This window comes from Fringilla coelebs (assembly GCF_963513975.1).
Source record: "Fringilla coelebs genome assembly, chromosome: 13".
Taxonomy (NCBI): domain Eukaryota; kingdom Metazoa; phylum Chordata; class Aves; order Passeriformes; family Fringillidae; genus Fringilla; species Fringilla coelebs.
In genome coordinates this window covers 3073800-3085092 of record NC_140039.1, presented here as the reverse complement: position 1 = coordinate 3085092, position 11293 = coordinate 3073800, and the positions used below count along the sequence as shown (strand labels likewise).

The following is an 11293-nucleotide window of genomic DNA, read 5'->3' as shown; positions in this document are numbered from 1 at the left end:
CCAGTGCTGTAAAGCAGCTGTGCCCTACATCCACAGCCCAGAGTCGACAGTTTTCTGGGGGCGGCGCGCTCTGGGTGTTGGCGTTGGCAGCTGGTCGGGCTGAAGAAATCCAGCACTGCAGCACTTCCCGAATCAGCTCTTCTGTAGCAATGAAGAGATGGAGCTGTCACCCCAGTGTGAGGGTGCTAGCAGCAGCAAAGCCTTTAGAGGGACCCAAACGGAACACTCGGGGAGCAGCAACAGTGCTGAACCATCCCCCGTGTGCGTCCACCATGTGTCCCTGGGTGAAAAGATGAGGCCTGTGGGGCAAATCCCCACTCTGCTGCTAAGAGATCTGGGGCTGCCCCAGGCCCAGTGTCTGTCGGGCTCTGAGCTGATGCCTCAGGCTCTGAAGGACTTCCTTCAGAGTCCAGCCTCACTGCACTGTTCTCAAGGCAAGCACCTACTGAAGGCTTCCCTCTTTTTCTGGGCATGCCGCTGGAGGAGGTGCAGGCCCAGATGATCCCATGGAAGGAAATGTGCCCTCAGCCCAGGGACGCTCAGCATGGGCTCCCCCAGCCCTCGGGGCTGCGCCACTGGTCACAGCAGCCCCTGCCTGGCTCCTGCCTGCCCACCCCGTGGGCATCCACAGCTGCTCCTGGGCATGGAGCTCAGCCAGGGCTGGTGCTGGCTGGGCTTTGCTGCTGCTATCACTAGGACAGAGCTGTGAAAACTCCATTTCTTTATTGAAAAATGTGGGCAAAGCTCTGCCCTAGCAGACAGGGCCTGCCCACCTTCACTCCAGGCTGGAGTACAGGACCAGGGGGCTCAGGGGTAGAGGGTCTCGTTTGGGAGGGGTGGGTTTTGGGAAGGCCTCGTTCTGCTGCTGAAGCCACGGAAGGGCACATAGAGGCAGCCGTGGATAGTAGGGATTACGAGCCCAGATCTCCTTGCCCAAGTTGCTAGGCTCTTCTGGAGATTCACAAGAGCACCTGTGGAGAGAGGAGGTGGCTGAGGCCCCAGCTGCCAGTGGCACACAGGGACCCTCCTGCACAGCAGGGCCCAGGGCAGGCAAGGCTCCCCAGCACGGCTGGAGCTGCTGGCACAGCTTGGCCCAGCTGCACAGCTGCCCCTCATGGCCCTGGCGAGCAGGGGATGGCTCTGGGCAGGGTCCCTGGCCAGGAGCGGGCCCCAGAGCGCCTCTGCCTTTCCAGGGCAATCTCCTCCCTGCTCTTTCTCCTCCCCACCGTGCTTTGCCTCTGCCCTGTGCCCCTGGGGCTGCTCTTGGCCACGCAGCCTCAGTGGGAGCCAGCCCTGGCTGCAGCCCCAGCCGGCCCCCCAGGACAAGGCCCAGCACTTCAGAGGCCAATGAAAGCACTGGGCAGCAGCAGAACCCTCAGCAGAGTCATTTGGACAGTCATGGACTGGCCACAACTCCACTGCAGCCTCCCTGGGAATGTTCCCTGCCTATGAGCCAGCCTTTAAAGGCAGCTATTTGAAGTAGGGAATCATTAAATACTCACCAGTTTCCCTTCCAGCAACACAAGATTCTGGCACAGCAAATGGCCAGGCAAAGTGCCACAACAGCCACAATGACCATCACCTTTAGCAAACAAGGTGTTCCCCAGCAGAAGACTCTTCTCATGACGGGTTTCGTGATGGTTCGTGGGCGATCTCAGGCTATAAAAAACAGGCACGGTCCAAGATGGTTTGCAGTGGTAATCAAAACAATTGCACTTTTATTGAAATACCCCCGGCAGAAAATGCATTGGGGAAGAATTGGGGAAAAGGAGAAAAACAAGGAAAATATGGAAGAAAAGGAAGAGGGTATATAGCCACCAAACGTGGGAATGGCGAAGGTCCTTCGGTGTCCAGCTGTTGAGGTTCACCAGTTCACGTCAGGGGAGATCTCAGAGATGCAGTTCTTCTGGATTCCAATGACACGCTTTCTTGATGGCAGAAGGGAATGATTTTGAAACGGAATCTGTTCTACTGGGGGAAAAATTGGTATTTGGTAGAAGGGTACACACAGTCCTTTTTCTCAGCGGGCGAGAGCCATTGTTTTCGTGGTTCAGTGCTTGCACCTGCAACATCCATCTTGCTTTGGTCAGCTCGCCTCCCCCTGCGCACATTCCCCGGGCTGGGGGGCTTCAGACCCAGTCCTTGGAGAGTGCTGGAGAGGCCTCTTCACATGGGGATTTCATGTCTCGGCTTTTTCTCTGGTGAAGTGGCTTCCTCCATCTCAGTTTGTGTGTGACGGTGGGTGCAAACGGAGAAGAGGGGTCTTCTTTGAGGGACCACCCCTAGAAGTCAGGAGAAGTCCAGCCAGGCCAAGAATTGGGGGAGGAAAATCCCAGAGCTATTGTTGCAAAAAGGTCATAATGGCCTTTTTCTTCTCACGGAGCGCAGTGTAGCATGCAGCAAAATACACACACCTGTGACAGCAGTAGCTTAGCTATACTCTCAGGTCTCCAAGTCCTTTGGCTTACAGAGCCAGAGGCCTTTGGACAAGGGGGGGTCTTTTCTTCAGTGGTCCCTCAATGACAGTCGTGAGGCAGATGAGGGATATTTTGAACAGACTCTCACACCCTGTAACCCAAGAGCCACAGAAGCTTCTGTCACCTGGTTCCCGCCAGGCTGTCAATGATTATCATCTGAGGGGAACATTGACAACATGCCTGCAGGAGGCTTAAGAGGCTGCAAATCTTCATGGAGCCAAGCTGCTGGGGAAATTTTCCTAGCATGCTCATCTAGAGGGGAGCAAAGACCAGACCCATTTCCATGATGTGCTGGGATCCCCCTCTGCCTTTGTGAACTGGGCATTGCAAGGGCGTCGGGTACGGTTGTGGGAGCCAGATGGGAACGGCCAAGGCCAAAGCTGCACAGGGGCTGGGGGGGAGCTCTGGGCAGGCTCCTGGTCACTCTCCACCCTCTTTGCAGGCCCTGTGACACATCACTGGAGTGCAAACAGGGGCTGCCCAGTGCCCATGGGGCTCTCTCCCTCCTGCAGAGGAAACCCTTCCTAAAGGCCTGGGGAAAATCCATCCCCAGCGCTTCCCGGGGAGCAGGGAGCGCTGTCCCGGGACAGGGGAGCCAGGCTGCCGGCTCATCTGCTCCCCGCGCTGGCAGCGGAGCAGCCTGGGCAGCCCTGGCAGGCAGGGCCACGGCCAGGAGGAGCAGCAGGAAGAGGCGCAGAGCAAGGGCCATGGTGCCTTGCCCTCTGCCAGTCGCGCAGCTCTTGCTGCCACCGCTGTCCTGACACCGCTGTCCCAACGTCAGCACCATTTGTTATGGACTGAGAGGCTGGACACTGTGATGCTGTAGAACCACAGGGCTCTGTGACCTCAGCCTGCTGTGACATCACAATCATGCTGTGACCCCAGAGCCTGCTGTGACATCACAATCCTGCTGTGACCCCAGAGCCTGCTGTGACATCACAATCCTGCTGTGACCCCAGAGCCTGCTGTGACATCACAATCCTGCTGTGACCTCGTGGCCTGGGGAAGATGGACCTCAGCACTGGAATTTTCTTTCTTGGGGAGGGAGCTTGTTCTGCCTGGCAGTTGTATCCAAGGGCTGGGCCTGCCCGCCCAGGTCGAGCTCACTGCTCTGTGTTCTGGGCACTGGCACAGGAGATCACATTGAGACAAAGTAAAAATTTTCCAGGGTAGAAGTCCATGTTCTTTTAGGTGAAATGTACATCTTTAAGGTTTCTGTAGTTTGAAAACGTAGCTATTTAGTGTGACTGCCTGTTCTTGCAAAAAGCCTAGGCTCAGAGAAACTGCTTCAGTGAAGGACAGAGAAAGGTGGTGGGGGGGAGACAGAGGGAGATAGAGAGAGACAGAGACTGCTAAGGGGGCAGGTCAGCCTGACCTAGGAATTCTTTCTGATAAAGAAGAACTAGCGCCAAATGTCACGCGAAATTTGTAAAAATAGATATGCATGAACCTATTGTGAAATTGTATGCATATGCATTTGAGAGAGAGCTAAAAAGAGACCTGAAGTTCCCAGAGGTGTGCATGCCTTTTAAGGAGAGTAATCTCCACGTGTCCAGCGCTGCAATAAACATACCAGCTTTGCAACTTTATCAGAGTTGTGGAGTTTTCAGTCTTCTCCGCAAAACAACATCCAAGCATTTCTGAGCTCCTCAGGCACTGTCAGCTCCAGCCCAAGATGCTGAGGAGTGAGTGATCTCTGGCTGGAGACAAGTGCCACATTCCCTCCTGTCAGCAGCTTCCCAGCTGGAAGTTTGGCACCTTGGGGTGGCCATGGCTAACACAGCCCTTTGGTTTCACAGCCCAGGTGAAGCCTTTACTTCAGCATTTGCTCTTCATGTGCAATTTAAGGCTCTGCTTCCTCTTGTGGTCCTCAAAGGGCACAGTCAGTCAATAAAACAGCAGGGAAAACCACCCAGCCTCTTCAATGCTTTGATATGCCAAAGGAAACCTTGAGGAGCACAGGGTGGGTCTGTGCTGCCTGACCAAGCCAGAGGCCTTCCATGAAGGAGTGGCTGCCTCAGTGCACAAGGGAAGAGCTAGAGATGCCACCAGCCTGGACTTCTGTAATGCCCTGGACACATCAGCCTTGCCCAGCATCCTTGTCCCTCCCTTGGTGAGCTGTGGATCTGATGGAGGCACAGTTTGGAGAATGAGGAATTGCCTGGCAGGTCACAGACAGGGGGTTGTGGTCAATGGCTCAGAGGCCTGATGGATGTCAGTGACCAGTGGTGTCCCTCAGGGTGACAGCGAAACCCCCCTGGACACTGGGAACTCAGTGTCCTGATGGTGCTGCTGGACAAGAGAGCTGGAGGTGCCTCCCTGTGCTGGGTTGTACGATAGGTGTGTATTCTATTTGCCATCTGTTAAGAGGTGGGGCAGGTATCTTCTCTTCATGAGACAGTTTTCTTTATCTCTTCCACAAACCCATCCTCCATCCAGGAGATATTTTCTGTTACTGGGCCAGCGAGTGTCCCTGCATGGCTGATAAAATTCCATCATCCCATCGGAAGAAGCTCCACCCAGGGGAGGAGCCAAGCATTCCTATCCAGACAGAATCTGAGGTTTTGGGGACACCACAGCAGCCGTTTTCCTACTGCATTCCCCGAGGAAGACCAGGCCCTTCTAAACCACCACTGGAACTTCAGAGGAAAACTCAAGGCCATGGTTGGGATTTTAGATCAGTGATTGCAAGTAGGTCTCAGATGAAGGTCTAGAAGAGGGATTTGAATATTAAAAGAGCTTTTAAAATCTGAACCTAAAAGAAGAAAGCATTTCCTCGATAAATATGAAACTATAAACAGGAACAGTGTGTAAAGCTCATAGCTTGGACTCATTCTTGAATATGATCCTCTCTGGAAGAAATTGGACTTTAGCTGGAGGAAGCCTGTGGCTCACCAAGCCAGTCAGGGTGAATTCTCAGGAGAGATATCTGCAATTGTCAATGCTTTCTGCAGATCACCCAAATCCCCCCCATTCTTCTCCAGCCCTACCTTGCAGCATTAGCTCTTGCCAACTCCAGACCCTGCTCACAAACTCTGTGTGGCAGCTGGCAGGGGAGAAAACTGTTCACTGGAAAGGTGACTGAAACACAGGCAGGCTTTAACAGTACAGGTAACAGCAACTGAAACACAGCATTGTCCTAGACTGGGAAGCAATATGTATTCTGTTGACCATCTGTTAGAGGTATGGCAGTTGTTTTCTGTTCATTGGGCCATTTTCTTTATCTCTTCCACAACCAGTCCTCTTTCTGGGGAGACATCTGCTGGAAAGGGGCCAGTGAGTGTCCCTGCATGGCTGATAAGAATTCCATCATCCCATTGTGAGATGCTCTGCCCAGAGGGAGGAGCTAAACATTCCCAACTGGATATAATCTGGGCTCTTGGGACATCAGAACAGCATTTCCACTGGATGCCCAGAGGAACAGCTGCCTCTTCCACTGGATTTTCAGAGAAGACTACACCCTTTTCTACAGGATCCCTGCTCCAACAGAACCCCACCTGACACTCCAGGAGGGCTGCAGCCACAATTCCAATTGGACTGCTATGAGCACCCTGACCAACAGGGTGTCAGGTTGTGTACTGACTCTGTCAGTGTTGTTTTAGTTTACTGCATTGTTTATTTTATCTTTTTATTTTCTTCCCTACTAAAATAACTGTTATTCCTGCTCCCATATCTTTGCCTGAGAGCCCCCCTTAATTTCAAATTTATCATAATTTGGAGGGAGGGGGTTTACAGTTTCAGGTTCAAGGGAGGCTCCTGCCTTCCTTAGAAGAGACCTGTTTTTCCAAACCAAGACAAACCTGACTTAACCAACAGGGCAATGACACTCTTGCCAAGTGACAGAACCCTGTGGATTCCCAGCTGTCCCTCCCTCTCCATGCCTCAGCCAACCCATCTCTTCCCCTCACCAAGCACTCCCAGCAGCTCACCCGAGCCACACCCATGGATGAGGGCTCCTGCACATCAGAAGGTGATTCTCTCGGAGCAGGAGGCCTCTGGGCTGCCTGAGCACCGGTGGGAGCAAGCAGAGGGAGTGGGACAAGCTGGGACAGCCAAGGCTGTGTGGGGCAGAGCTGCTGCTGAACACTTTCCCCACCCTAACACACAGCCCTGCACTGCTTATTCACCATTTTGTGCCAGTTTGGGCACCTCTTGTGCCACTCTGGGAACATGTGGAGCGATGGGATTCCATGTGTTACGGAATACGAGCACAGGCATGCAAGTCCCAATTATCATTATGCATCTCTGAGTTACACTGTTTGCACCAAGAGCTGTTTCACTGGACGGGGAGCTGCAGGTGCTTTGTGGCCAACAGAGAATCTCAAGGGGTGGAAGCTGGCCTGGGCCTCTGCTAAAGTGCCACAGGGCTAAAAAAGGGGTGTAGTTCCCAAATGGTCAGTCCAGCACCATTCCTGAGCTTGACACTCACTTTAAATTAGCATGCAATTTAAAAGTAGGTATTACAAATGAAGGTTGTCTTACAAGAAACATGTCATTTACATTTCTAAATTTGCACTCTTTGTTTTGATGTAACCCATGAAGTTCCTGCACTGCAAGGCCAGTGGATGTTTTTCATTGCCTTTAACCTGTTTCAAGGTGATCTTTTTTTATCCTTCATCGTACTTTGGAAAAGCAATTCCACAGGACAAGAACCCATCTTAGATCTTTGGTGCTCATGCCAAGGAGAAGGTGACAGCCCTGACAAGCTGTGTGATCCCTTTTAGCACCAGGACTTGTGTCACTCCTCCAGAGACCCCTGACAGTCACCTTGAATGTTACGTGCCCTCGCAGTGGTTTTTAAATCCTATGAACGTTTAAAGAAATGCTTCTATTTTCTTTGATCTTCTGCAACCATGCATGTATTAACATACAAATGCTGGCAGAAAGACACTGGACAAAATGGTTATTTTTAGAATTTCCTCACTTCATAAAACAGTACAATAGCAAGGATGCCACAAATAACTCACTATGAATTCTTCTTATAAGCAAACAGAGGAAGTGTGAGTTTAGGAAGAGGCAAGGACTTCAGAAGATGCAATTTATTAAAATACTAGATTTAGTAGTGTAAGTAAAAATATGTCTAGAAATACTGGTTTTGCTTTGGGTCAGTGGAAATATAAACTAGATTTTATTGCATAGGTCAGTCTGAAACTTGGGCAGAGATGACTAACACTTAATAACCACCGGTGAGTGCAAGTTTGGTCTGAGATTAAAAGCAACAAAAGCAGTGAACTATTAAATTTGTGACCACCTTTCTAACTTCTGGAAGGATTTGTTAATGCCACTACAAAAGTGGGGTTCAGTTGGCTAGTGTTTTTTGTTGAGATTCCCACTCTACTCTTTTGTGGGTTTAGGAACGTTTCAGCTTCTCTCCTCTATTGCCTGTTCTCTCAGTGAAGAAGCAATGAAGTCACAGCAAGTTTCAAACCACAGGCCAGACGTTGTCCTTGTGTGCTTTTCCCCAGTTCTGAGGACAAGCTGAAGAGCTTGAATATGAAATGGAGAGTCAGCCATCTGATTACAGCTGGCTTGGGACGGGACCTACGGACCAGGAAAGGCAGCGAAAGAAGTGTGTTGGCAATGGTTTCTGAAGGAGTGTCAGCAGTTTGTGTTGGGGCTTTCCTGAAGCATTACCATGCTGAGTCCTGTTGTTGTGTGTCTGAGGAGTGACTTCAGCTCTCTGTAGATCAGCATCCTGACTTTGGCCTGGAAGACTCCTAGATCTCCTAAAGACCCGACCAAGAAAATGGATGAGCAGCTTCTAATTTCCCTCTGGCCAGATTTTACAAGGTGTTTTGGAGATATCTAATAAGCCCCAGCCAGAGATTCTCAAACTCACTTGTGCCCCAACACTGATTTTATAGGCACTTTTTGTCAGACTCCAACCTACCTGTCGTGCTGCAGTTGTGATTCCAGCTGCTGGATGTGTATTTGCAGATGTGGCACCTCCTTAGCTCTCACTTCCAGCTCCTTCACTTTGCCAAGACTGTTCAGGACAGCGTGTCTGGCCTCTTCCCCTTTCCTCCTCATCTCTGCCTGCTCCCTCTTCAGGTGACGGTTGCAATCTTCCAGGCTGACCAGAGCTTCCTGAGAGCTCTTCAGCTCCTTCTCCAGCTCCTGACTGAACCTGATGGCTTCTTCAATCTGCCCATCCCTGGAGCTCCGCATGAGCTCCATTTCCTCCAGGACACTCTGGAGGCACTTGGTCTGGGAGTGCTTCTGTGTTAATGGTGTCTTCCTCCCTATGAAGCAGGATCCTCCTTCTGCATGGCTGGCATGGCTCTTCCGCAGTCCCACCTGCAATGACCAGGAGCACAAAGCAGGGAGAAATTGATGGGTTTTAATGAAGACTGGAAGGGGCTGGATTGTGCTTTGTTGGTTTGGTTTTTTTTTTGTTTCAGTCACATAGAGTTGATCAGCAACTAACTTTGCCAAATACAGAGACAAGGAAACAATCTCTGGAAAGTAGTTTTTAATACCTAGCTATGCAATTAATTTTCAAACTACACATTACCATGTTATTGCACAAGTTTTGGAGTAGTTTTCATGTCATTACTATGGTCTGTACTCAGGAGTCAGGCAGTCTGCTGAAAAAGATATTTCCAATGAAGTTGTGTTCAGAAGAAGAGAGCAGAGAGCAGCTGGGGGTGTTCTGGAGCTCTCCTCTTTGTCGTTTCCATTCTTCCTGGGACCTCTGACTGGTGACTTTGTGTTTGCTGCTGATTTCCTTTCCCTTTTCCAGAGGAAAATGGTAAAAGTGTCTCTGACCTGCCTTGCTGGACATTGTGAAGACAGCAGTCATCTACTGCAAGTGGAAGTGTCCCAGGTGGAGCAGAGTTCTGTGAGTGCTGTGTTAGTATCAAATCCCACCTGGTGAGACCTGCCACAACAATGGGTCCATGCTGCCCTTCCCTGCTCTGCCTGTTCCATGCTATTTCATGCCAGAGGAATTTAACTGCTGTTAAGTGTGTGTACAGCAGAACCAGCCCTGGAATTAATGGGGCTGTGCACAGGAGCCCCAGACTATTCATCAGCCTGCCTGCAGAGCTGGCTCCAACTCTGAACTCTTGTGACCGCACTCTAAGGAAAACATCCTTCTAATGTTCCTTACAGGAACTTCTCACTGAGACACTGCTTGTGCTTGTGCAGGCAGGACTCCAAAAGTTCTTTCTCACTTCAAGAAAAACCCTGCACTGGTGTACATCCAGCACATGGTATCAGCACATCCTGACTGCACGTGCAGTAGAAGCAGCAGCAGCATTGTACACCTGGGTTTGTTAAGCTGAACTGCCCTACGCTTTTAACAGAGTGCTCACCACAACTATATTGATGGTACACCGGTGCCATACATTCCTGCTTAAAGCCTCCCTGTAACTAAACTTTGCTAAAAAGTTAATGCCGAGGATGAACGAGCAACTTCGGTCTCAGTCTGGCAGTGGAGGGGTTATAAACACTGATTCTGCGAGAGCAGCATCTCTCCTGAAGCACTCGGGGCCAGCCGAGCCGCCCCCGGGAGGCCGGTGCAGAAGCCGGCCCGGACTCACCTGCAGCGCCGGGCACCGCGCATCGCTGCTCTGCAGGGCGGCGCGCATGTCCTCCACCAGCTCCCGCAGGCTGCCGTTCTCCTCCTCCAGCTTGGCCATGCGGTCCTCGGCCTGCTCCAGCGCCACGGTCTCCTCGTAGCACTCCCGGGAGCAGGGCCCCGGCGGCCGCCGCTCGGCGCTGCCCGCGGCTCCGCGGCCGGCGGGCTCGGTGCGGCGGCGGCGGCGGGGGCTGCGCAGGCGGATCTGGGTCTCGATGTGCTCGCTCTCCCGGCCCAGCGGCAGCCGCGGCCCCGCGCGGGTGCTGAAGTGGCCGCAGAGCCGCGCGTGGAACTGGCGGAAGGTGAGCTCGGCCGAGAGCCCGTCCCACAGCCCCGCGCACTCCTCGGGCTCCGCCGCCTCCTCCAGCCCCAGCACCTGGCACAGCGTGCGGAAGTCCTCGCCGGGGATGCGGCCCGAACCGGCGCAGTCCAAATGGTGGAAGATCTCCTGCAGGTACTGGTCCAGGCCGGTGGCCAGCACGACGATCTCGTTCTCCACGCCGCGGTCCAGCCCGTAGTGGTAGGCGAGGGCGCTGACCAGCCACTGCGTGCGCCGGGCCGGCCGCCCGTAGGGGTCCCAGCCCTCAGGCGGCTCCATCGCGCCCGCCCGGCCCGCGGCGCTGCCCGAGCATCCTGAGCTCCCGCCCGGCCGAGCGCTCGGCCCCGGCCCGCGGCGGGGCGGGACGGGCGGGGCGGGGCCGCCGCCGCTCCAGCGCCGCTCGCCGAGCGCCCGGCTCGCCCCGCAGCGGAGCCGCGTCCGCCTTTGTCCGGCACGAAAGGGGATTCCGGCAAAGCGGCCGGCTGCCACCCTGCTCCGTTTGGCTGCCAAGCCTGCGCCCCAAGTGTCTTTCTCAATTTCTTAACTCATTTCTCCCTTCTGGTTTCTCTTTAACACAAGCAACACAATAGCATCGCACAATCCACTTTGACAAGTAAGGCTTGTGAACGAGTGAGTGCTTCCACTAAATTAAAATCCCAATGTGCATGAAAGCCGACCTTCTGTTCGCTCAGACCTGCTCACCTCTGTAGATGAGGTGACTTTATGGTGTTGCTGGGTGGGTTTGAAGAGGTCTGGGACAGAGGTGAGCAAGCGTTAAACTCGTTCAAACGAGCTGCCCGAAGCAGTGACTTTAGTCTCTCTTTGGCTGCGGAGTAGGACCGCAGGCAGCAGCACCAGCAGGGCTCCTCCACCAGCAGGGACATGCCAGGAGCCAGGAGGGGACCGTGGCACCAG

At 53.1% G+C, this 11293-nt stretch overlaps 1 protein-coding gene across 1 annotated transcript; it reads right to left on the bottom strand.

Annotated features, from left to right (window-relative positions):
* Nucleotides 1-775: 775 nt before the first annotated feature.
* On the bottom strand, nucleotides 776-10657 carry LOC311158683 (EF-hand and coiled-coil domain-containing protein 1-like; the record flags this gene model as incomplete). The annotated part of the gene is made up of 3 exons (XM_084214254.1): nucleotides 776-971; nucleotides 8368-8774; nucleotides 10022-10657. The coding sequence occupies 3 exons, from the start codon at nucleotides 10655-10657 to the stop codon at nucleotides 776-778; spliced, it is 1239 nt and encodes a 412-aa protein (XP_084070380.1).
* Nucleotides 10658-11293: the final 636 nt, after the last annotated feature.